The following is a 25,513-nucleotide window of genomic DNA, read 5'->3' as shown; positions in this document are numbered from 1 at the left end:
CAATTAAGTTGAAATATTTCACTGAAAAAAAAATGCTACAAACAGAAAAGCTGCAGCTTTGCGATAAAACTGAACAGAATATTTAGTCTAATATTGGTCTTCCATTAAAAATAGGATTGGTGAGTCAGTGTCATCCACTTCCAATAAGATGTGTGTACTTCCTCAACCACAGTTAGAAAATGCCATTTCAATAATACTATTTTCTATTTCAGATGCAGGCCAGTGAATTTATTCCAAGGAGGAGGTGTGGGAGGATTTTAATCAAAAGTTTCAGAGAAATCAGCCAGTAAAACCTGCAATGAAGCCAGTTATAAGCAAATAACCTACATATTATAACCCGCCCCAAAGAGTTTCATTAGTAGGAGTTACACTGGAGATATTAAATGTGCAGGATAATTTAAATTCAGTTTTTTGAGATGTTTTCCTTTTGGAGAAGAAGGGAAAATTATGCATTATTTTACAGGAAAACTATTATAACTACTATTACTATTAGTACTATTATTAATATTTAGCACTGAAAACATTATTGGCTTTAAAGGAATAGTTTTACACTTTTGGAAATACACGTATTCACTTTCAAATTTCAAAAAATTACAGTAAAAGACTGACACCAGTCTCATGTCAGCACAGTAAACATGAAACCCCCTTAGCACAAAGATTAGAACCAGACTATTTCCTGACAGGGAACAGTCACATTCAGGAGTTGTGGCAACCTAATCCTTTAAATATTCATATCAGTCAGAATCAGTGGCTGTAGATCTGCTCTGCCTGCACAGTAGGTGACTTATCTACAGTATGCAATCTGTGACCACCGCCAAACTCCTTTTACTGCAGAGGATCAAACACATCAATAACAGCACGCAGCGCTCAGATCCACAATGTGATTTCCAAACAAGCAGAACACATTTCCATTCAGCTTTAGAGGAACAGAGGATCTATGGTATGAAAAGATCTTTCATTATTAATAGAATATTAGCCCATATAAAGGTGACTGACTGACGCACAGAGGTTAATTCTCTGATCCAAGGGTAGATTTGTATCATTGTTTGTAGATAGAAAGGGTTTTTCCTGGGGATTGAATTCATGTCTTCTCTCTCTGTTCCTCAGAGCACTGTGGTGAATTGCCTGGTCTGATTAATCTTAATGAATTATGCAAATAGCCTTTATCTCAAATGATTTAGCCATGTTTCTGTATTGTTTTATTAATGCACTTTTGAATTACTCTGTATAATCACGTAGCCTTTCCTCAGCCGTACACTGTTTGTAATTCATCGCCAGATCTTTATTAAATCCATGGTGGTCTCCGGTGCATTGCATGCAGGAATGAGAAATTAGTCATTACTGTAATTTAATGATTTCTAACCAAACAAGAGGCAACCTGGATCGCTAACCATAGCAGCCCTCCTTATTCTCCCTCTTCAGTGCCAGTCCCTAGGGTCTGATCGTTGGGAGCAAGCCTTCTACATTTTTGGCTTAATTAATTATGTTTAGTATAAGGAGCATTATGCAGTGACTTCACTGTTACAGTGCAATTACAGACAGAAATTGACTTACAAAACATGAAATCCATCATAAAGCTGTGGTTTGTTTCAAGTGAAGACACCTCGCGATTGATTGCAGCTTTCTCTGCTTCAGTGTGTGAATTTATGTAAGTTCACAAGTTATCAAGTTATTTTTCTTAAAAAATCATTCAACAAGGTTTATTGTTGAAATTTTGTGATTGTTATTCTTTGAAGGTATGCTGATGTCGCTCTTACACATGGCCGCTAGTGACAATCTCAGAAATGTCACTTATTATCACATCAAAGCCTCCATATTATATACCGTAGTTTCTGGTCCCTAAGGTTTAAGTGTCACATGCTGGTGAAATATAAATACATCTCTGACAGTTGTTTTAGTCTTCACAGACACCAAGCCATTAGGTCCAGGGAACTCTCTGTACAGCTCTTCAATAAACTTTTGGCAAGGCACAGATCAGGGCTGGACTATATGCTGCTCATCAGTGTGCTCATACCTCCCTATGACGAAGCACTGTGGTGGCAGTATCATGCTCTGCCGTCTGAAATGGGGGAAGGATGAATGCAGCCAAATACTGTACAAAGAAGTTTATAAAGCTGAAATGACCTGAGACTAGGGTAGTGGTTCACCTTCCACAAATACAATGATGGACTATGAGAAGATCTATCAGAAAGAAACAACTTTCTAAGTCCAGATATGTGAAGAAGCCTGTAGAGACTTACAGCCTAAACACTACTGGACTGACTGCAATAACTTTGTAATATTTTCTAAAGCATGTTTTTTTTTTATTTGTCACTATGTGTATATTGATGAACAAAATTGCAGTGTTTATCCACTTCACATTAAATCAACACAAAACAAGTGAACAAAAGTGCAAAGATCCAAATACTCTGCTGAATCGGGTATGTCAGCACAGATAACCATTTTCTCGGCCCTTGGACCCCACATATTTAGAAGACTACCATAGTCCCTAGGGCTAAATAATCTTTCAGTATTGTGTTTTGGTTCCTGTCTTTGTCCATTTTCTCTCACTCTCTTGCTCCACAGAACCCAGCCTCAATCCCTCAGGTTTATTTTCTGTAAGCTTTTAATGACACACACTAACAATGGTTTTGGGATTTCTGTCAGGCAGTGCCTTAAGGGAAGTCATTCAAAAAATTTTTTATAAAAAATAAAAACTATAAATACTAAAGCTTGGCTGGTAATGAGTAATATTTAATATAATAAACAGATGCACGGATGCTGACAACATCTAGTTTTGGAAATGAATCACATAGGATTAGGGCTGTTTTATGGTGAGAGCTAATTATCAGTTTCTCCCTGGACCAGATTTCAGATGGTTTTTTGTGAAGTCTGTTCATTTAAAGTGCTGCGAGATTGTCCCTTTTGTATTTGTGAACATGGCCTATTTTTTGCATTTGCTGATTTTCACATTTTTTATTCCATCATGAGTTTTTCGCTTCCTACTCCTTTTTTTCTCAGATTATTTTAAGTCCCAACAGCTGCGTACACTGTACCACAGTGTGTCCTGATGTACAAAGAGCAGTAATATTGACAGTAAAAATTCCAATTTTGTCCATAGGGTTTTATCCATTGACTTAGATTTATTGAGATAATACTGACATTTGTAATCAATGGTAGTCACCAAGCTTTGAAAACAACAAATACGATTAAAACATTTTGGCAGAACTCAGCTGTATTGACTCTTGGTGACTTGTAGACAAATATCATAAATTTTTTTCTGTGTTTTATTGTGTTGGCATCCTCTTTTGTCTTGGAAAAGAAGACTTGACATCCTAACAAACTTAAGAAAGTCAAACACTTGATAGTTTCAAATCAACAAAACAAGAAACAGAAGATATATCTGCTCCATAAGGCTAAAAGGAATGAAAATGCTTATGATCTCACTAGATCTTCAACACAGATATGCATCGAGAGTCCTGGAGCTCTTTGTTGCGAGAAAGTAACACAAAAGTTTCACATCACATGATTTTGCTTTGAGGGTGTTTTTTTCTGGTGTTGATCCATGGTCTCTTAGTTAATTAATATCTTCATGGATAAATCTGCTAGTCCATAGGAATAAAATTATAATACAAAGAGAGATCTGGTGGCCAGTAGAGTCTACAGACAGCTACTGTTGATGCTGGATCTAAAGTCAGGAATCTGTTTGGATATGTAGTCTTATATGACGCTCCCTGGTCCTTATTCTCCATTCGTTTAGTGGGACGTCCATCATCATTGTCCTTGTTAGGCCCTGGTTTCCAGCACGCTTCAAAATACATGATATCCAAATGTCCTGGTGTGGGTCAAAGAAATAACATCTGGTTCCAAACAAGGTTATCCAAGAAACAGACGACTATCGTGTGACCTAGAAAGAAAAGAAAAGAAATAACATAAGGAGGTTTATTCACAAAAAAGTCAATGTTATAAATTAATTCAGTCTACAATGTTTTTTATCAACATGGATAAATATCTGTTTAATCTTACTATAAGTTACTTCTCTGTTTTGTAAATCATTTTCTTGACAGGCATCACTTCCTTCAAATTATGACTACAATTACATTAGTGTCATCATCAATAAACCTCACAATTATTTTGTTATATTTTATTTTTTACTCAATTGTTTGGCCTATAAAATGTCATAAAAATAGTGAAAAATGTGCGCCACAATTCTGTAAAGCCCAAGTTGACATATTCTATTCATCAAACCCATGCAGTTTACTCATATATAACTCAGAGAATAAACAGTTATCACATTAGACAAGTGGGAAACAAATGACTTTTGGTGTTTTTCTTAAAAAAACTTGAATATGCAATTAATTTATATATATATATATGGTATTCAAGACTGAATCTTAATGACTGTGACATTGTATTTTCTGCCATTACTAAAATATTGATGGAATATGCAGATGTGATTGAGGTGTCTCTCAAATTTGGTACAGATAAGTAGCCTCTAGGATAAATTGTAATTATACTACTTTGGTCATCCATTACGTTTTGATCCAGCTCCCCATCACGTTAAGATTTAAATTTCTCTAAAACTCTGGCTAATGACTAAATATGTAATGACAAAACTAGTGACGTCAGCCTCAGCTGGACTTTCTATTAGGCGCTAATTAGCAAATGTCAGCATATTAACAAGCTAAACTAAGATGGTGGACACTGTGTTCAACGCTGGATGAACATCACCAAATCAACACTGTCCTTACGGTTTTATAGCATGCTGATGTTAGCAATTAAGCTCATATTACCACTGTGCCCCAACACAATCTCACAGAGGCACTAGAGGGGCTGTTGAGTCGATTCCATGTCGACTGATTAATTGACTAATTATTTCCGCTCTACTTCAAATTGCGGCTATCTCATTAAAACAAACTCTTGTTTTGGTGCCGCACATCTCGTAACAGCCTATCTGTCAAAATGTGACAGGTTCAAGGTGTGTATATTCCCAGCTGGCATGTTTATAATTTAAACATCTGTAGTGTTACATGTGGAAAGACAGTGAGCAGCTACAAGTCAGATAAAATGTAACAAACATCATCATGCGCGATGATTTCCATGCAAACAGAGAAATATTATAATTCATGACAACATTCTGCTGGCATAAGTGTTCTCAGATGTGTTCATGAATATTAATCTAAGGGACTGAAGGATGCAGTTTGTACTACTCTCATTTTAAGCATAACTCTAAAAATACTCTGCTAGGTGGATGTTGTTCCTTGTTGGTTTGCCCTTTAAAAGTTGAACATAAGTAACTTCTCTGCCTTGCCCTCTGATGTACAAGGTACTATGAAACACACACACACACACACACACACACACACACACACACACACACACACACACACAGAAATAAACACAGGTGTTTCTGTGTGAATGTTTGCACATTACTGTCATTCAATTAGCAGTTGGCGGGGTCTCACCACTCCAACCAACAAGGGGTTTGCCGCACACAGTCTTCTGAGCAATACAATTATAATATTCGGTGGAAGTGTGATTCTTCCGCTGCCTAAAGCTGCAGCTGAAGACACAGTGCACACTGCTTTGGGAGTCACAATTTAATTTACACTTTCATGTGACAATCTTCAGGAATCAGAGGTGTGAGAGAGTCTATGAAAATGATTTGGTCTTCCCACTGTTGCAGCAGCAGGTTGTAGACATGTATTTATACACTAATTTAAGCCATGCTATTTGATCACAATGTCATCAGAGGAAAATTATTTAGGCACTGGCCTCCAGCGTACTGCTAGTGGCAGCAACATTTTGGATCTTCTGCAGTGCAGCAATATTCAACCCCTAAATGCAGTTACATGCATTGCCATGATGAATATTATTGTTTTGCATATCATTTTTATTTTAGACATCTCAGCTCAGCTTTCTCATTAGACAAGAAAAAAACATGCAAATATGATTTCGTAATTGCAGAAATATCTTTGAAAGTGAATTTCATCTCATAGGAGACATGTAGGAGTAAAACAAAACAAACAAAAACGTATATGGCAGCAGAAACAAAAATGCAAAGCACAGTAAACCCTTATCAAAGCAATTAGCATGCTATGATGTTGTGGGTATCACTGTGAGGGTTATCAGCGAGTAAACACACAAAGGGGAATCAGGAGAACTGTAGGCAACTCCTTAGGGTTTGACGATTATGCTGCTTCAGGATGAAAGACCACACTTGACTGGTCAGCTGTTGGTTCAAAGACCCATTGATAAAGAAACTAAGACCCTGACTTTGATAGAGAGCTACTGACGCTCACATGCATACAGTGTGAGATAAACATACTCTATTATCTACATACAATAAAGCAATAAAAAACAACAACAAACAAGTCTTAATATTCGTAATTGTGATTACATCGGTTTTGCCTGATAGAAACTCAGTGAAGTATGATAAATATTACTCCAGTCATCATTGTTTCTCCAAAATCACAAATTGCATGTCAACGTCAGCCTCCAGCAATGTCTTAATGGGCCATGAAAAACAAATCAATCATCAGTAGAATGATTTAGCTCCTCATCGACTAAATGTCCCATGAATTCTTTCAGCCTTTTAACCCCTTAAAATCGGCATTTTTCACACACCTTTACTGACTGTGTGTGAACAGGCACAGAAACAACCATATGGTTCAGTTGCAGCATGTGTTAAACAACTCGTGTTGGTATGTCAAGAACTATTTAAATTTTTTTAGTTGTTTTGATTAACTCAAAAGTAGTGATCAACAACGTTTCTAATACTGTAAATGGGAATCTTGCAAATGTCTTAGTAATAATTTAACACAGCAGTCAGTCCTCACAAAAGCATGTAGGCGTATGTTGTTTTATCTGCAATCTGCATTTTTATTGTTACACTTAACATTGTATTTAAGGCATGTGTGACTTTTCAGGCCACTTTCCACTAGTGTTATGGCATCTTGACGTGTCAGGCTCATGTCTGAATGAGCACTCTGGTCACTTTTTCGTAAAATGTGCTCTTGCAATCTTACTAGATTAGACCTAGTAACATTTTCATGTCACTCTCAATATGCCACAAGTCTTAACTGCATGCAGTCACTTAAGTTAATGGACAGACAACATGGTTATTATCTAAATGGAAACTAACCAATGCCTCATCAAGTGAGATCAGGATATCGAAGAGAAAATACGTGAGATGTGGGACTATTTCAAATTAGCAATGAGACACACAGTCGGACCACTTTGCCCCTTTCTGACTGCAGCCCTTTAAATAACAGTACCTGTGCCATAGTGATCTAAAGCAAAACACCAACAAATTACAGTAAATTTTGTAACATAATGAAAAGATCAGAGGAGGATGAACCGCTCCAGGCAAAACAAAAAAATGGTAAAAACTTACTCATCAATCTACAAGACGTGTATGACAGCCAGGTTATGTGACACACAAGATCTCGAAGTAGTTACTGCTGCAGTTGATCTGTAATTCAAAACTCTGCGGACTGCACATCAATTAAATTACTGTGCTGAAAAAGACAGAGCTGCTCAGAGCATCTATCTGTTATTAATGTTTTTAGTTTTTACAAAGGATTGATGTTAAAAACTGTTTTATTCTTGGTGTCTGTGCATAAATTGGCCTGAAACTAAGATAGCCTTACATGTAGGACAAATATTGCACGTGTACCATAGCGCTCTCTGTCACAGTCATGGGTAGATCTGAATGAAGCCATGAGGAATATTAATGCAAAATGTGACAGATGGCTGAATGACAGAAAACTGTTTTAAAACTAGTTCTAACAGATTGATGAAAGCATCAATCTGGATGACTGAGAATGTATATAAACATCGTTTCTAGGAGACAGGCTAGTGTTATTATATTTGTGAAAGAGGATCCAAGGTGAACGTGAACGTCCAAGGTGAATTAAAAGGGGAAATTAAAAACCCTTTCAACAATTTCCACTACTAAATAGTAACTTAACGGCTAACTAATAGTTTAGCAGTTCATTTAGGAGTTGTTTTTATATCACGTCTTAAAAGAAATCCAACTCCGACAGCTATCCATCACCGACCTTCAACACGTTTTCCACGCGCGTCATAGCACCTGTCAAGTGGAAAGGCTCTGTGGTTCTTTTGCCCTCTGATTGATTGGAAGTGAAAAACAGGAGCTGCTGGGGTTATAATTCCTGACATTACCAACAGGACTATAAAACTAGCTGCTCGTGGACACGCTGAGAAAGAGGGAACAACCAGTGTCGTCTAAAAAGGAGCCTGCAGGATATTAGGACGTCTGATTTATTGACGTGACTCCTTCTTGAGGTGAAACAACACCATGATTTTTTTTTATTAACAATGCCACCGCCGGACATCAAAGAAAAAAAAGATTTATAGTACAGTTAAAGGCATGTACTGCAACTGAGAGGTTTGTTTACACCTGCACATACATAATGTGTTGATTTTAAGAAAATATCAACTTAAGCCCTCGACATGAAAAACACAACACAGCTCTAGCATTTTACAGAGCTGTAGACTAAACATTATCGCCACATAGCATCAAGTTTATGTGTCAAAGATGTTCAATAAAAGTTTATTTACACAGCAACAGCTTCATTTATAGAGAATCTGACGTGGGGTTCACACAAAAGAGTAATTGAAACAGTTTATAATAAAATACATAAACATGTAAAATCAGGAAGCTCTCAGTATGTTTAAAGTACTGTATGCTTATGGGGATTAAAGTCTTTTCTTCATAAGTCAGGGAATGTTTCAAGACCGTCTGGCTGAGCTGAGCTTTAGCATGTTTGAGGTGTGCTGTCTTCAATGACTCCTGGAGAAAATATCTGGCTTTTGAGCTACTAAATGCTAAAACAAGCAAAAAGGGGAAAAAACAGCTGCCTGCTGCTTCTGCAAAGTGTTTGTTTCAGTCTATGAACTCTCAGCAAACAGTTAAAGGTTCCCTGGGGAGTTTTTGACCTCTACTAGCACTGTGGAGCTGTTTTTCTATGCAGTTGGCCCCTTGTTTTGTTTATCTTCTGCATGCAGACTCACTTGGGTGATAACACACACTCCTGCCCATGGTGACACACTGTGCTGATCTACAGGTGATGGTAAAGTAGCAATGGACCAGTAAAGGAAGGAAAGTAAGTTGTCTGCATTTACAACAAAAAAACTAAAAGAAAACAGACACAAAGCGCTGATAATCAGTTAATGATAATTAGTTTGTTTTGAGGGTTACCATTTCTATGTGTTTGTATTATTATTATTGTTGTTGTTGTTATTGTTATTAAGTAAGCAATGTGACACAGTCAAAAAAAATGATTTTAGAGATTTAGATTAAGAGACTGGATGGAAAGGAGCCTGTGAGGACTGATCATAGTCAATTTTGAGAAAAAGTGTCACAGAAGACTTTACAGCTGAAAAGGTGCATTTAATGAAAACTTTAAATAACAGGAGTACTACCTAAATACATTTAGGTCTTGAGTTTTGTAGTAGTACAGTGAAGTAGTACACCTTACAGTAGGTCCATGCAGTCTCTTAGTTTAGTGAATACGTGATTCCTGAACAGACATTTGCTAATTTAGACTTCAGAACTTGAAAAAGGACCATAGTTTTCAAGAAATTATAAAGAATTTCCATGATTGTTATTCAGAGAGTAAAAATTTCAACAGAAAATATTCCTACCCCTGCCCTGTATGTGTGAAGCTGAACTCAATCCCCAGCAGAGTCCTGCATTCATTCCTCAGAATCATGTTAACTGTCCAAGAAGGTCGGGTACAGAGTCCTCCAGCATACACAGGCTTTCCAGTTCTGGCTCTCTGTGGGAGGCAGCGGGGCCATGAGCATGGAGCGACCCCCGCTGACTCCCAAATCAAAAAAGAGTCGAGGTTCTGACGGGTTCTACTAGCCACCTGGACCCCTGCTTGTCTCTGCCTCTGTTTCTGCTTTCCCATGGCTGTATGAGAGGGCATGAATTATTAACCTGGCTAAAATAAAAAGCTCTGCTTTGTCCAGGCCTCCTGTAGCCATGAATAATGGAAGAGGCAGTTCAACTACAGGCGTTTGGTGAGTCAAACACTGGGCCGTGATGGATGGCTGTGTCCCCCTCTCTTCACCTACCATCCACTTCAGGTCTACCACACCCTGAAACCCAAAACATGCATGTGGATAACCTCTATTAATCTCTGGAAGCGCTACTGCTTGAGCCCTCCTGCCCTGCGTCAGAGCATCCCACTCAACAATTTTGCTTCCTGGAGGCATTTTTGTTTGTTGTTTGTTTGTCGTTCTCCAGCCTTTGTTGCCTTTGTTTTGCTTTTCACTGGTACTTTTGAAGCCACATGCAAGCCCGCTCTGACTCTTCAAAAGCAGGACCTGACTCAAGCCCACTCCAGCTCACCCTTAATGCTAAAACCATGAGGGTGAGCTGGATACTAGTGAGTTGAATTTCAACAACATTGTTTTGTGTTTCCCCAGTTTTTTTTATTTGTTCAAACAAATGAAGTCACACTGTGTACTACAGAAGTGATAATTGATTTTCCAAGTCATCATGTGCTAGGTACATCCATATATCCGTTCTCACATGAACACTAACTGGGAATTAAAAGCCTCGCGATCATTCACATAAATAATATAGATATAATTGTTAAATTTATTTCTAGTATAGTATATGTAGTTCTCAACAGAGAGTTTACTTCTAAGCGAATACATCATTCAGTATGTTCTTTCTACCTTGTGTATCATATGTTTGTGAAATTATGCAGTTGTTCCATGCAGAAACAGGACAAATCTGTTTTTGCACATTTTGATGTGACACATCGTGAGTATTCATGAATAATTCTGACACTAAATAAATGCTGTGTTTTTTTTAAATTGTGTTCTGTCTTAAAATGAGCTCCGACAGGTTGTGATTAGAACCTTGTTATTAGAGCCTTGTATTTAATGTTTATTAATGAAGCCACAGGTGTCATAGAACAGACATCAAACTACACTGTAAGTGCTAATCACTTTTCAATCAAATAATGAAATTGCTCAAGAAATGGTTTGCCAGACTACAGGTTTGAAAAAACAAAACAAAATGTCATTAAGGAAAATAATTACAAGAACAATGGCGACAATAACTAAATGTTAAAGGAAAAAGACAATTAAGAATCTAATTAAGTTTTCTACACATTACACATTAACAGGGGTTTGATTATTATGTGTGTGTGTTCTTGTAGGAAAAATTTTTTTTTGACTAAAAATGTACTTTTCACTACTAACAGGACGTAGTTTAAACTGAATCAAGCCGTTGAGAGCAACTTTTGTGTGGTGTAAAACAAGACATGAGTTGGTAAGCTTGTCTCGTGTTTCCCTTGGGTTAGTTTCTTTTCACACACAAAAAAATCTGATTCCTAGGTCTACTTGGGTCAGGTAAATTAAATTAAATTAGCAGCTGGAGTAAAATTCGATAAAGTGTAGTTAGAGTAGATAGACTAAATAGAAAGTTGAACTTAGCTAACCCCCTTTTGCTTCAAGAAACACTTCACTGACACTCCCCTGTGAGTCATCTTCCCCTCCTGCTGCCTTCGACTCTGCCTACTCTGCTCTGCTCTCATCTGAAATTGATAAAAAATCTCCTCCTAGTGCTTTATTTTGCCTCTATTTCTGTTCATGTATCTACCCCTCTTCTATTATTCTATTATAATTCACTTTTAAACCTGAAACCCACCTTAGTTGTCTTTACTTTGTTTCCCGTACTGCAGCTCCATCCTTTGAGATCTGGCAGCACTTTACACTCTTCGCCATCCATGCAGGGATGCATCTGGCACCACCACTTCTGTGCAACTATGGAGGCTGTTACGAAAATAAAACATTAAAAAAATAACAATACTAGAGGCAATTAACAGCATGCTGTTTTAAAGCGTAGCATGGTTCAACTCTGTCTGAAACAACAACATGTGCCTTTGGTTCCTATACACATGACAGTGAGTGAAGAGAGCGCCTTTTAATCTCTGCTGACAGAGAGCCGTCAGCCTGGCCTGGTGTGTTTTCAGGTCTGAATTACAGGGCGTGGGTCAATGTCAAGCCGGTGAGTGTTGTGAGCAGATGTGTTTGGTGTGAGGAGGGTGGATGTTTGTACTGTATGTAGGAGAGGTAATAAAGGTGTGCAGCCGATGTTGGAGCATCAAGGTCTCAAGTTGCTCTTAGGAGGTCTGCTCTTAACATTTGTAAAGTGAAAAGAGCACTGTCAAAATCAAGGAAGCTCCTATCAGAGCCATTACAGTGAATAGAGGGGATATAGATCGATTCACCTGTAGCTGAGGCCACTTTTGACATGATATTAAGGGACCAGGCTTACTGTGTGCTTTGCTGAACACAATGCCGCACACAGACTCAAAAAAGACAATGAGTGTATAAACTGGTGGGTGGTTTGATTTTGAAGATAATAAAACCTTTTAGACACACATCAGGAGGAACATGAAAACCTCCGTACTGCATTGTCTTTTACTCTCGAACAATAAAGCTCTCATAAGCAAATAATCACTGAAATCAGCACCAGAGGCACAGTGACAGGTGAGACAGTTTTGCACCATATTACATTTCTACCCTCATCAGTTGTCTGCATCAAATCATTACCAAAACTAGAAGCCTGGCATACCGTCTACACAGGATGGAGCTGCTCTTGTTGTTCCTGCCACCTGTCCAGGGAAGCAGGAGCATTTGACAGTCTGGGATCTCTCTTCGATCTTGTTCTTGTTGCAGCAGCGGTGTGCAGCAATTACCTCACAGGTTCCCGCCTTCACATGCACTGGAAGCACAAACATACACAGTGGTTAGAAAGCACATGAAGGTGCTCGGCAGGATTTCTCACCACAAATGTAAAGCGGCAAATAGTAAGAGCTCTATAACTATGTGGTTTGCTTGGGCATTTGTTTTAATGAACACAGATACAGTATAAACTTTCTGTAATTGTTAGGCCAGGTGATGCATTCATCAGGCAGCCAACACCACACAAAACCCTTTGTGTCAAAAGGGCTAGGCTGTTATAAAAGTTAAAAATGGAGAGGTCAAAATGCTTGGAACACATGTAGAGCATGTGCAAAATGATAGGCGTTGCTGAATACTCACACAGCAACATCATCACGGACTACAGGAGTTTCTCGAATCTGAGCTTGAGGAAGAATCATCATGACACTGACTAGCTCCACCAAGAAGTGTTTACTTGTGAGCTACAAAAGTCTTGAGTGTTATTCATGAAACTAAAGCTGGAATTCCTCAACTTTCCCATGTATAGAGGGTATAGTATGTTTTTTCCTTGCTCTCTGTGTGGCCTGTGAACAAAAATGTTGTACAACAAGCTCAGCTGAGTGGGACTTTTTACTGGCATGTGGTTTCTTTGTATTATATTTAATATCAAATGCTAAAGTGTCAATTTGATATTCTTTTACAAGGAAGCCTGAACTATAGTAGAACTCTCCACAGGGCAGCTTTGCTGTAGTTCAGCTTCTTTCAGTAAAGTCATAAGTAGCTTCCAAAGTTATGCTTCTTCTCCGACACTGCAGACATCGGATTGAAATTGATCTTCTCGTGTAACTCTTGGTATGAAGTGAATAACTGTGAATAAATTTCCCTTCCTTAAAATTTTCCAAATTGACAGACTATTCCTTTATGTCCTACACAAACCACAGTGGCTGGATGAGATGTTCTGTCAGCCATCATGTAAATAACCCATTACTGCTCATTAATCACATTAATCTCCATTGTTCATGCTTGAAGTACTCAGTATACAGGACTCTTCCCTTCCAAACACTCATGCATTTCGCAGAGACCCAAGGAAGCTGTTCATAAAGTATAGAAAAACCAGGGCTGAGAGTATGTTCAATACATATGCATAATTGAGGAAGAGATATTCCTGTTCTGTCTATTCTGTAGCTCACAAAAGCAGGTGGTAAAACTTTAATCCAATATATAAATCAGGTACCACAGAAGGTCGAACAAGGTTTCCTCAGCTGTGTGCCTCCACGTCTCCTTAAAGTCCTGTGAGGGTATTTGAGTAATTTCTCCACACAGTCTTGTTTGAAACACCTAAACACAATGGCTACTTGAAATCCAGGTCATTCCCCAGATGGAGGAGCCCGGCATTGAACCTCAGCACAGTCCCACCTGTGCACATATCCTTGAGCAACATCCTTAATCTACTGACCCTTCAACCCGACCAGAGGACAAACAGAGCAGTTTTTCACTGGAACGGGGTTGATGAAGATAACTAACATTAAAAAACACACATGCTTCTAGAAGCTGACTTGATTAACACCACTAAAACCACTAATATATGTCAAAGAACATTACACTATCAATTACAAAGACACTATTTTCACAGCTGTTAAGTTGTAGCAAACATCAATACTGCTATCTATTTTATATTCATTACTTTTGTGCATAGACTCATCGCCATTCTGAGCATGTCTGCGTATTTAAACATAACAATCAGGATTGAATAGGTGGGGGGAAAAAATAGAAAAGCATTTGAAAAGTTTTGACATTCCTTTCAGATAAGCTTTAATTATGCCTGTAAAGATTTTCAATTTGGAACTTGACTTGAAAATAGATTGCAGCGAGTTTCCATCTTCCCATTAGCTAGCAATCCAGAAATCTCATCTACAACATTAAAAACATTTTGCTTCCAATCAATAAGGTGCTATTCACAATCCCACAAAAGGCAAGACAACAATTGCCGATTGAGTGCTTTTCACCGAACAGAAACTTACTGATGCAAAAACAGGTCAGGCTCCATGCCCTTGATGTGATTATCTTTAAGCCACCAGCACGCCCCCCGGTCAAAGTTAATTTCAAAAGTTGGAAAAGCTTGAATGGAATATTCAAACTTTGTTAAAGAGATAGATGTGCATGACCAATAAGTAATCACAAGAGGTGAGACAAACAAAGACAATCATTGTAAATCACCTGAATGGGAAAACAAATAATGTGTTTGCTGTCTATGAAGTGTTCACTAATTTTAATTCGACATTAAAAATTAAGACTGTAATACAATATGATGATATTTCTATTGAATAAAATGTCGATAATGACGAAACCGTATCAAAGAAAAGCTAAATGTAAAGTCTTTAAAATCACCCCAACCCTGTCTGGTAATCCTGCGTGAACGATTAACGTGACTGGGAGTAGTTTTGCTGTACAGTATACACGCCCACTCTGCTGCGGGGTGAAGAGGAGAAAAGAAAGCTACAGCACGAGCTGCAGCTGGATCTGGCTTGGGACTCTCGACTCATTAAGGTGCTGGAAGCGGCTGGTTTGGGCTGCCCGTGTGGAGAGAACTGCTGATTAAAACTGGAGCTGCTGGCCAAGGTCGCTGACTCCAAGGCTGGACGCATAACCACCATGCAGTGTGGACAGAATGAGAGGTCAGAGAGCAGGGTGTGGCAGTCACCCTGAGCTGATAACGATCTATATGAGACAAAACAATCATGAACTGTCTGGACACATGCTGTTACTATATACCTGGGGTAGATAAAGTAGATTTAAAAAGTGTGGGAATTACTTATAGTTATAGATTTGAATGAAATCTTATGTTTTAATCAGCTGTGGCAGTTTAATGTAGTTACATTCAGCAGTCACCTCTTTATTTAGTAATTTTATTGGTTGTCACAAAGTTTGTCGTTCGTAAATCCAGCGCAACTGTTTGGTTTCTGGTTGTTGTACTATTCTCTCTCTGCAATTTTTACTGCAACTTTACTGAAGAACGCATGTTCTTGTGTGACGTGTTTGTAATTGTATTTAATCCTGTTCATGATAATGACATGAAGAACTCGATTAAGTGCAACCACAGACGCGTATCATACAATGGTCTGTTTCTCCAAATGTCCTTTCAGTCAAACATGCATTAATTCCATACATACCAGAGCAGCTCTGGGCAAGAAGAGGTCAATGTGTTGCTCAAGGACGCCTCGACAACGGGGAGATGCCCACTGAACTTCTGATTCTCTAGTTTTAAAATAGTTTGTCTAACCACCAGGGTCCTATTGTCAAACCAAACCAGGCAATACATGCATGTATGAGAATGTATTCTCCATGTCCTCTGAAGGCATTCACGCAGCTCTGTAAGTGACTTCACAACACCTGTGATCAATACACTTCTATTAAAGCACTTAGGACTATCATCAGGTAAAATCAGCAGACACCCAAACCAGAAGGAGCGAGAGTTGGGAGACAAAGAAAGGTGAAAGGACAGAGAAGACTAATGAGAACTGGCATAAGGCCCCAGCCTTCAGCCACTCAATATCAGTCTGAAGCAACGAACTCTGCCCTCCAATCATTTTCATCAACCTTTTATTGATAAACGTTGATGTGCAACCTGAACCTGCACAGACCTGAATGTCCTTGGCTGGAATTTAGTCAATATTAATAACTTTAATCCTTTGAAAATGTATCATTAGTAATTTATGTTTGGCCCCTGCATATTTCAGCACTACTTTACCGCCACATCTGTCCATATCATATTGAACTGTATATATACTCGCCAAATTGCACCCGTTTAGTGCGGCTTCCATGTCCACTTATTATAGCTCCAACTTAGAAAAAAGAACTAGAAGTCAGCAAACCATCTGCAAAAACCGTGACTTTCAGTAAAATTCGATATTACACTACCACAATAATTTCTGCTTATTTAATTAGAGCCATCACAGCTCTTTTAAAGCTTTTTTAAACAGTAACCACAGTCATTTATTAACCTTAACCACTGTTTTAATGGACTACAGTAAGTGTAACCAACAGCCACACAGTTCTGTCAGTAGTTTCTATGAAGACAGAGATTTTTTTCTTTTACCAACTCATTATTAAACTTGAACTTGAAAAAATGTTGTTGAACATGATCCAAGCTTTTGAATTGAATTTGGTCCAATATCAGCACTCAGCTCTGGGAGTTGATGCATTGATTCATTCATATTTAGCCTTCTCTGCTCTCACAAGTGACAATAAAATATTCAAAGGGTTCTCAAAGTTACCTCAGTCACAAATTACATAGTTGGACACAAATAAGTGAAGCTTGTACCAAATGAATTGGGAATCATTCATCAAACATGACAAAAAGGTTCATAAAAGCATAGATTGAAGCTTGCTATACATGAAAGACAATGACAGTATTTAAAATATCATTTGATGCTTCATACTGTCTGCCTATAGGAATCACATACTGTACTTAAAGATGAACTCAGCTGGTGATTGGTGGTGATTAAATAAGTCTGGTTGAAAATTATGTTTCCAACAAACCTAGTTATGCTGTATGTAAAACTCTTTTATGTCAAGTACTATGAACAACATCTCAAAGTGGAAAATATAAACCTGTCGTTACCTCGTTTTATGAGGGGATAGGGCATTTATAAATAAGAGTGCAGAAGTGTGGCTCCTTTGACATAAAAAGGAAGAGTTGATGGATGCTCTTTCCTTTCAGTTTGCTTATTTTACCTGTCACTTTGCACGCTGCACTCCGACTGACTTCATATCATTTCCTTTTCATGCAGGTTTGCTAATGTGTGGAGTTTGCTAATGTGATGACAAACAGCAGGCAGGGAAAAGAGAAGCCGTTTCCCTGGAGTTTATTTAGAAAACGTGATCACATTTGCATTTTTTTGTATTTGTTAGGCATTTTGTCTTTTCACAAACGTGTTTTATCTCCCAAAAGTTGCATTAGACGTAAGTTGCGTAAAGACAGCAGGGCAAAGGGAGAGACACATTCACAAGAAAGAGATGCTCTCTTTAATTCAACAGCTGCCAGTTACAATCCCCCATGATAAAATTAGAATAAAGAATGGGTTGCATTAATGACACTAATTACAAAGGATACATTTCCAGTTTTAAAAGGATACAACTGACAATAGATCAAAGATCAGTCTGAGGCTAATAATGGTCTTTAAGTATGTTTTGAAGCCGATCTGTGCAAAAATTCACTTAATAAAGTCGCATACACATTAAACTGTAAGTTATAGTCATATAATTTGTCCTCTAAGTTCAATTAAATCAGGTCCCAGCTCAGAAAGTCCTTGAGAATTCCACTGAACACTAAACCTATGGGACAAAGCTGTACATTGATGTTAATACTGAAACGTGTTGCTAGTCTCTCGTTTAAGAGTTCTCCTGGTGTAGTTATCACACAACTAATTAGGTTTGAACAAAGCTACGGGTCACTGTCGGCTTCTGCAGCAATCAAACAATTGATCTAACGTGCAGGTAGGGAGGCATCAAGAATGACACACTGTTCGAACTGTCAGCTGCATGACTGGCTGTATCAGCCTCAGCTGGCCAGTCAAGCAGAAGATGCAGTAATAGAAGCACAGCAGGGGATACATGAAAACCACAGACTTCGCCGACTGACAACGTTTCATTTGTCATACATGGAGGAGCTATTCTGTTAAAACAGCATCAACCAGATGTCAATTACACGCCTATAATATATTCCTGAAGAATTCCCAAGGTAGAGCAATTTTTGTGCAGCATTTTTACCAAGGATCTTTAAAAAATACCCATTGTTCCAAAATTTCTAAGCTCTGTACATTAAAAACAGCGAACAGCGAAACATTTAGTGGAACATTTGCAAACTTTTGCTGGCTTTCATTGTGAATGTAAATCCAGTTAAATATATGCAGAAGTGAGAAGAAGTTAGACGTTATCTGTAACCATTGTCTGAAAAGGTATGACATGAGAAATCCAATCAACACTTCTTAATATCAGGAGTGTGCCTCCAACTACAACAAGTGTGCTATTTCCCAATGATGAGGATATTGGACAGTGACACGTTAATGCACCGAACCAAGAAGGTAAAACGACAACCTGTTGTTTTGACACTACATAAATTTTTATAACGTGTGCTTCATAATATCTTGGGATTGTTGAGGGTGATAAAATCCACAAATTGGATAAAAGGTTGAAATTAATCTAGGAAGTGCCATATGACAAATAATATAACCTGAAAGGTTCAGGTGCAGTTAATTGATTGTTAGCTAACAAACTTTAAGAGGTAAAGGCAAAATGTAAAGTAGTACATGTATGATAAAGAGGAAATTGGTCCTTGTGTGTTTCTTTTTTAGTCATTGTATAAAAATATAATAATTACGAAACAGCATTACATTACAGCTTAATTTTTTTAATAACTTATGCAACCGCGCAGCAATTTACAGAAAGAAACGTATAAAACAGAAGTAATCAAGAACCTAGTTGTCTGAGCACCAAACGAACAAATCAAATAAACACCTGACAGATAGACCAATCGTAAGAGGCTAAATCAGGTGCCTGAAAACGTTCTTTTAAATTAACGTCAAATCAAACACAGTTTCCTGACCTGCTTGTTGACATGAACAGATGTATGAGACTGACAGGAAACTAAGTTCTTTATCCACTGAGCCATGAAGCAACAAGTCCGGCTTCAGTAGGCTTTCACCACAGAGGGACAGAGTGAGGAATACGCAGTGTATATTTCCTGTTTCAGTTGAGTTTTATGCAGTGAGATGGTTTCAGGTGGAAAATGCAGATTCCAATAAAAACACAGCAGCCATAAAACAGAGGTCATAGGTCATACAATAGAGACAGCCTATGAAATAGTGATGATTCAAATCATCCAGCTTGCTCTGGATGCCTATTACCCCCTCGCAAGCCTCTGTATGCTAAACAGAACTAACTGCAGCGTGTTCTCACGTAAAATAAATATAAGTGCCAACTTCAAACAGGCCAAACACTCTTTAAAAGCAGTATAAAAGTATTAAAATAGATCAAGGTACAACTATTCAAGCACCCCTATTAAAAAAAACCCAAAGACATAATGAGGTATTAGTTTATGAAACATTAATCTCTAGTGAGAAACACAAAGAGAACTCTCACAAGACCCGTGTTTAATTGGATTACAGCATTCAGAAAACACTGAATAATTTCTAGCCAAGTGAAAACCTGCTGAAGTGACAATCAGGCCCAGCAAGAAGCCCACGCCTGCAAAAGAGATTTAAAAAAGAGGTTAGTTTAAATAACATCCATGTTGTAGTTTAATACATTCAGATTCAGAAATTAAACTCCATGTTGAAATGCAACAGCTAACTCCAAACCTACGAGCCTGGGCAACACAAACTGCTGCTACCTGCTATCCACGTAATATAAGTACTGCACATCACTAATTACACTGATCTGCTAAAATACAATAATCTCTGACCGTAAAGGACATGGCAAAAAACACACTGGGGGCATTAACCTTCTATTCTTTCTTATTAGGCGTCGACATATGAATTAGTCATATTGGAGAAAACAAATGAGAATAGCACAAACCGCAGGGTTTAAGATACTTTCATGTGAGGAGTACTTGCACTATTATAGTCAGTGTTTTAGTATTCTTATGAAAATTGCCAAACAGGGAATGAAGAGAATCAAATCTATTCAGCAGCTCTAGCATTATGCTCTTCAGGTTACAAAAGCAGTGTACATGGCAGCTTGGAGACTTTCAATTACTTCAATAAGGTGCGAGTATTGCTTGCTCATCTGTCTTTATCCTCATCGGTCAGTTTCCTGCTAGAAAGAGCGGAATTTTCTTTTATTGTTTAATCTTTTACTCAGCGAGGACAATCTTTAGAGAGACAGAATATAGAAACAGATGAGTGGGCTCTCACATTCCCTGAGTGTCTGCTTCAGTGGTTTAGATGAAGTCCATGTCAGTACCATTCATCTGGCTGCCACAATGTCGGAGCCCACCACTGACTGATCAATTGGAGTCCCTCAAGGAATCACACAGCCTTGTAAGTGAAAGGCTACTGAAGTTATTAAATCCAGGGACAGCAGCGGCAGCAGCAGAGACAGCAAAAGACTCAAAGCCTTCTGCAAAGAAAGCATTGTCTTGACATGGTTAGACATTGTCTTCATGCACCATTAACGAACTTCTTCAGATTTCACTGCATGTTATTCCATGGTGCTTTTAACATACAATATTATACAGTATATACACACTATCCCTGATCTCTGATTGCAAGATCCCACATATTTTTCTAAATTCCTTCTATTAATTAACTTGATGTCATGTTATCTACTCTTACTGGTATTGTGCTGAAAATTCAAATTTAGAAACATTCTCTAAATATGTGAATGTACAATAAATAGCTGCTATTTTAGAAAGTAACTGGCGTAAAAAAAGAAGAAGCCAAAATGCAGAAATGTTATTTTAATTTACTCCCCTCCAGTACCTTTCTTATTTATCTTGACAAGTATAAACTGCTTCAATGGCCTTATCTTGACACTTTGCTCATTGCTCAATTTGTGCAATAATATGAAAATATTTTCGAAACAGCCTGATAGTAGGACTTCAGTGCAACTTAACCTGACAAACTGTTTCTGCAAAAACCGATGACATTGGGAAACATACTTGTAAAGCAAAGTTTGTGTTTGAAACCATTGGCCAGTGCCCATGTTTTAACACTTCCTAACCCTAAACTACTGGGTTATAAACATTTATTTATTTATTTATATTTTGCCAAAGCTAAACAACATTGTAATGTGGACAATACCCTTATAGCATTCCTGAAACAGGATTGTCTAAAAGTGTCACCAATACTGTACCATGGCCACAGCTATGACTGTGCTGGGCTCCACAGTGGCAGACAAAAGAGAAGCCGGAGATCTTCTGCTCCTGGCTTCTGGTCTCTCATCTGACATGCACACATGCTGGTTATCTGTCAAGCAGATGTCATGTCTGCTCTAAACGGCTGCCATCTCTGCTCTCCAACTGGATTCCCATGTTTTTTCATCTTGAGCAGATCCCACTGATGCCTTTCAGGGCTGAGTGACAGGCACAGAGTCATGAAACACAGCGGAAACACGAGAAGTGGTTCGACTGAAAGGGAGTGGGGTCCCCAGTTAAACTGTACAGTTCAAAAACGATGACAGAACCTCAATGACATGAACAACAAACAGTCGTCATTAGATGGTGGCAATGGAGGAGACGATGTTAAAAGTAGAGCAACAAGCAGTGCCTTAAAATAAGAGGAAGGGCATGCTTCAAATGACTCATCGCTGAGGATAAGAGATTATTCTCCTCTAAATCAAAGACATATAATTACATTAACAATGCTGCCAACTAGCAGGTATTTTTACCCAGTTGCTCTAAATAAAACCTTGCACTGGAAAACAATATTATCTCATTAGAGGTGAGCCAACCACCGACACTGATCCGCTGTTGGAACTGCAGGCCACCTGAGGACACTATTAAAGGAGCATCTGACCTGTCCACCCACTGACAGCTCAATATAAATGTTCCTCTTTTTAATAGACCATCTTGCTGAAAAATATGTCGACAAACCTTTTAAAAAAGCCATTTCAAGAGAACTGCGATGGTTCCACCCATTACATTTTATGCTTCAATCCATTCACATAAACTTGATGCTCAGCCTCGGTTGCAGTTTTTATGGCCCGATGTGGACACTCTGCACTGCACTTCATTCCTGGGGAGATGTGAGCCAGAAGGCGAAAAGTCATGGAGCGCAGCAGGAGGATGGAGGAAAGCAATTGATAGAGTGCATTTTAGAAGCTTATATTTCACTTTATTCAGTCAGTAGCCAGCCTCTAGCGAATAACTACCGCACCATAGCTTAGCATTACTTTAAGAGAAAAGAGGAAACTACCCAAGGCTGAACATCTGACAAGTTTCCCTCTGACGTCCTTTCCAGCATTGCCTGACTACAGATGAGTGCTCATAAATGACTATTAGGATTTATATTATCAAACTGCATGGAAAGGAGATTTCATGGGACAGTTGTTAAGGCAAATGTAGTAAATTTACAACCAGGGCCTGTGAATCTGTAATAGTAAGAAACAGAAATTAGCGTTTAGTGAAGACATTAAACTTTTCCGACATGTTCCCCGACATCTTGAAATTATACTATATACCAATTTAGAGACAGATGGCAAGCTGCTCAAAAGTCTTCCCTGGTCTTAATGACCTTAGAGGGAAAAAACTACAAACATGTTATATGTCTAGAAGACTTAAAGACACCATTCACCAAAAATAAATAAAATAAAGTTAATTCCCACTACCCCCATGTGGCCAAAAAAATAAATCAACTATTGCAGATTTAACTGGAAAATGTGTAAATATTTGTCTATTTTTAAATATTTTATGTGAATTTATTGTGTTGCAGGCATGCAGCGATCACATTTTATCTATTATAATGTGCAAAAAAACTATTTTTTGTGGTTTTTATTTATCATTCATTTGCTCAAACTCACTATAAACCCAGCAGGTGGTCATTGCTCTTTGAAATCTGTAATCCCCACACACCACAGGAACCGTCCAGACATCAGGTTGTAAATATCAAATATATTTGATAAGAGAGAAGCAGCTCAGATCAGTCTGTGACTCAGTCACTGTGGTTAAGATTGAATTTGTAAACCCAGACAGACAATCTGCTCAAGCCATCAGTTCAGGCCTGTTTCCTCTGTGCACCTGTTTTATATGAAAATGATATATGTTGGACTGTAGATAAGAATAGGTTTGTAAATCGTGTTGCTATTTATACGAACATGTCCTTCCACTTTTAACACATTTTGAACAGAAAGCCATTACTTTGTTCTTTGGCTTTTCCTTGTGTCTTCCATCTGACTGGTTTTGCACTAACATATCTCGGGGTTCACCAAGTACGGGTGCACACGTCTGCTTTTGTTTCCGTCATAGCTCAGACAACTCTGCCTGTTCCTCTGAGGCTATTAAAACCTATATGTATATATCCTCTCAGTGTTGGAGGTTAACACATTAATGTATTCACATTACATCTGTCTGTAACGCAGTATTGCAACAGGGTACTTTTCTAAATTCAATAATCACATTACACCTTCTAACCTTCTTTCCCCTGCCACAATGAGCAGAGATACTGAAGCATCGGACCCCTGCTTCCAGCATCAGTGAGAATTACTTCTTAGCTTTAGATGCGGAAGATAGAACTTCATCAAATACAACCCTGAAGACACGGGGTCAGATCCTGAACTAGTTTCCTATAATAAAAGCAATATCCGCGAAATTCAACACAGTGATGCTGTCCAGTGCAGCTGTGAGGCTGTTCAGCCTCCATGGTCTTCCTTCTAAGGAGGAAGAGGTCATCTGACAAATTACTTTAAATACTCTTCCTCATAGAGGTATAATCACTGCTTAAACACATCAAATAAACCGGAGCAGTCTGTTTAAAGTCATGGTTTTCTTTTTTTTTTTTTAGCTTGTTTAGTCCTATAAATATAAGTTATATGTCAGTAAACATTCATCCATCCATCGTTTAAACAGCTTACCCTATTAGGGTTTGTGGGGTTGCTGGAGCTCAGCTGTCATTAAGTGAAATGTATATTATACTTGTGTTAGGAAGGCCAATTTCTTTTGTACAGTTTCATACATTTCTTTGTGCATAAACTAAAGATCTTATTGAAAATAATTGTGCTGATTTGTGGGTATATGTAAGGTTTAACATTATATTAACTGGCAATTACTTCACAATACATCTCAGGCTGTGGCACAGTAATGCAAAAGTAATGTAATGAGCAGTGCAACAAACGACCTTCCATAGGAAGTAATTTACTAATCAGAATATATTGCCTTTTAAAAAAGTAATGAGTAATGTGCAATCCATTACTTTTTTGAATAATGACCCCAACACTGTACACTGGAGATATAATAATAATACAGGCTGCTGCATGTGTACCAATTTAGACAAACTCAGCTAAAAAGCATCTACAGAATATTTAGCATTACATTTAATTTAGCAACTAAACCCAAGTATTAACATGTAATTTCCTTGCAGCCTGCAGCAGCTTGTTTAGTATGAGTGAAGTTGAAATGTTCTTTTAAAGTCAAGGTCTTACAGGTTATATGTAATCTGAAATTATATAATAGTTGCAACTATTTCATAGTTGAAAACTGTGATGATGAAGAGAATTATTTGAATTCATAGGCAAAATTAGTGTCTGAACATTACAGGGACTGCACAATGTAGCCGGTAAAAGGATGAACCACCAATCAACCCAACCCAAAGGTCCTCAATCCAACACCAATTAACTGTAAAAAGCTTTTCATCATTCCTCTCAACTTTTAACAAAAACCCTGAAGGCATGCTGTTACTGAACCATATCACACTGTAGTTTTAATACCTTTAGGAGTGGTAATTGTGTTAAGCTAGGAAATATGACCTTATTTACAGTACAGTTACACATTAGTGCTCCTAGGAGGATATTTACCAAGCCTGTTGCAAGTTGTTATTGTATGTCACCACATTTTCTTAAACCTAAGATGTAAATGAGCTCAGCCACAGTTTATTTGATTTGCATACAATACTGCTAAATCAACTCTGGTGCCAAGCTGTTTTGACACCGTCTTGCACATGTGTGCATTAGGTATGGAGTGCAACAGAAAGTGTTACCCCAGAAGAAGAATGATTTAGAAACTGCATCAGAGAAACACAGTCATATATTATTTAAAGACAAATGCAGTTTGACTGAGGATGCTTAGGAGAAATAATTCACATTACTGATATTAAGCCAAGCCAACATA

At 38.1% G+C, this 25,513-nt stretch overlaps 1 protein-coding gene across 2 annotated transcripts in view; it reads right to left on the bottom strand.

Moving 5' to 3' along the window:
* Positions 1–3,107: 3,107 nt before the first annotated feature.
* The window catches only part of si:dkey-238f9.1 (chemokine-like protein TAFA-2), a 70,792-nt gene continuing 48,386 nt past the window's right edge, over positions 3,108–25,513 (bottom strand). For both annotated transcript variants that reach the window (XM_026348869.1, XM_026348870.1), the window contains exons 3-5: positions 12,605–12,754; positions 11,675–11,799; positions 3,108–3,886 (exon numbers count right to left, since the gene is read on the bottom strand). In XM_026348869.1, the coding sequence (XP_026204654.1) occupies positions 3,875–3,886; positions 11,675–11,799; positions 12,605–12,754 (287 nt within the window). In that variant the 3' untranslated portion in view covers positions 3,108–3,874. The remainder of the gene's footprint in view (positions 3,887–11,674; positions 11,800–12,604; positions 12,755–25,513) is intronic.

The sequence above is a fragment of the Anabas testudineus genome, chromosome 5, assembly GCF_900324465.2.
Source record: "Anabas testudineus chromosome 5, fAnaTes1.2, whole genome shotgun sequence".
NCBI lineage: Eukaryota > Metazoa > Chordata > Actinopteri > Anabantiformes > Anabantidae > Anabas > Anabas testudineus.
This window is presented reverse-complemented; position numbering and strand designations above follow the sequence as displayed.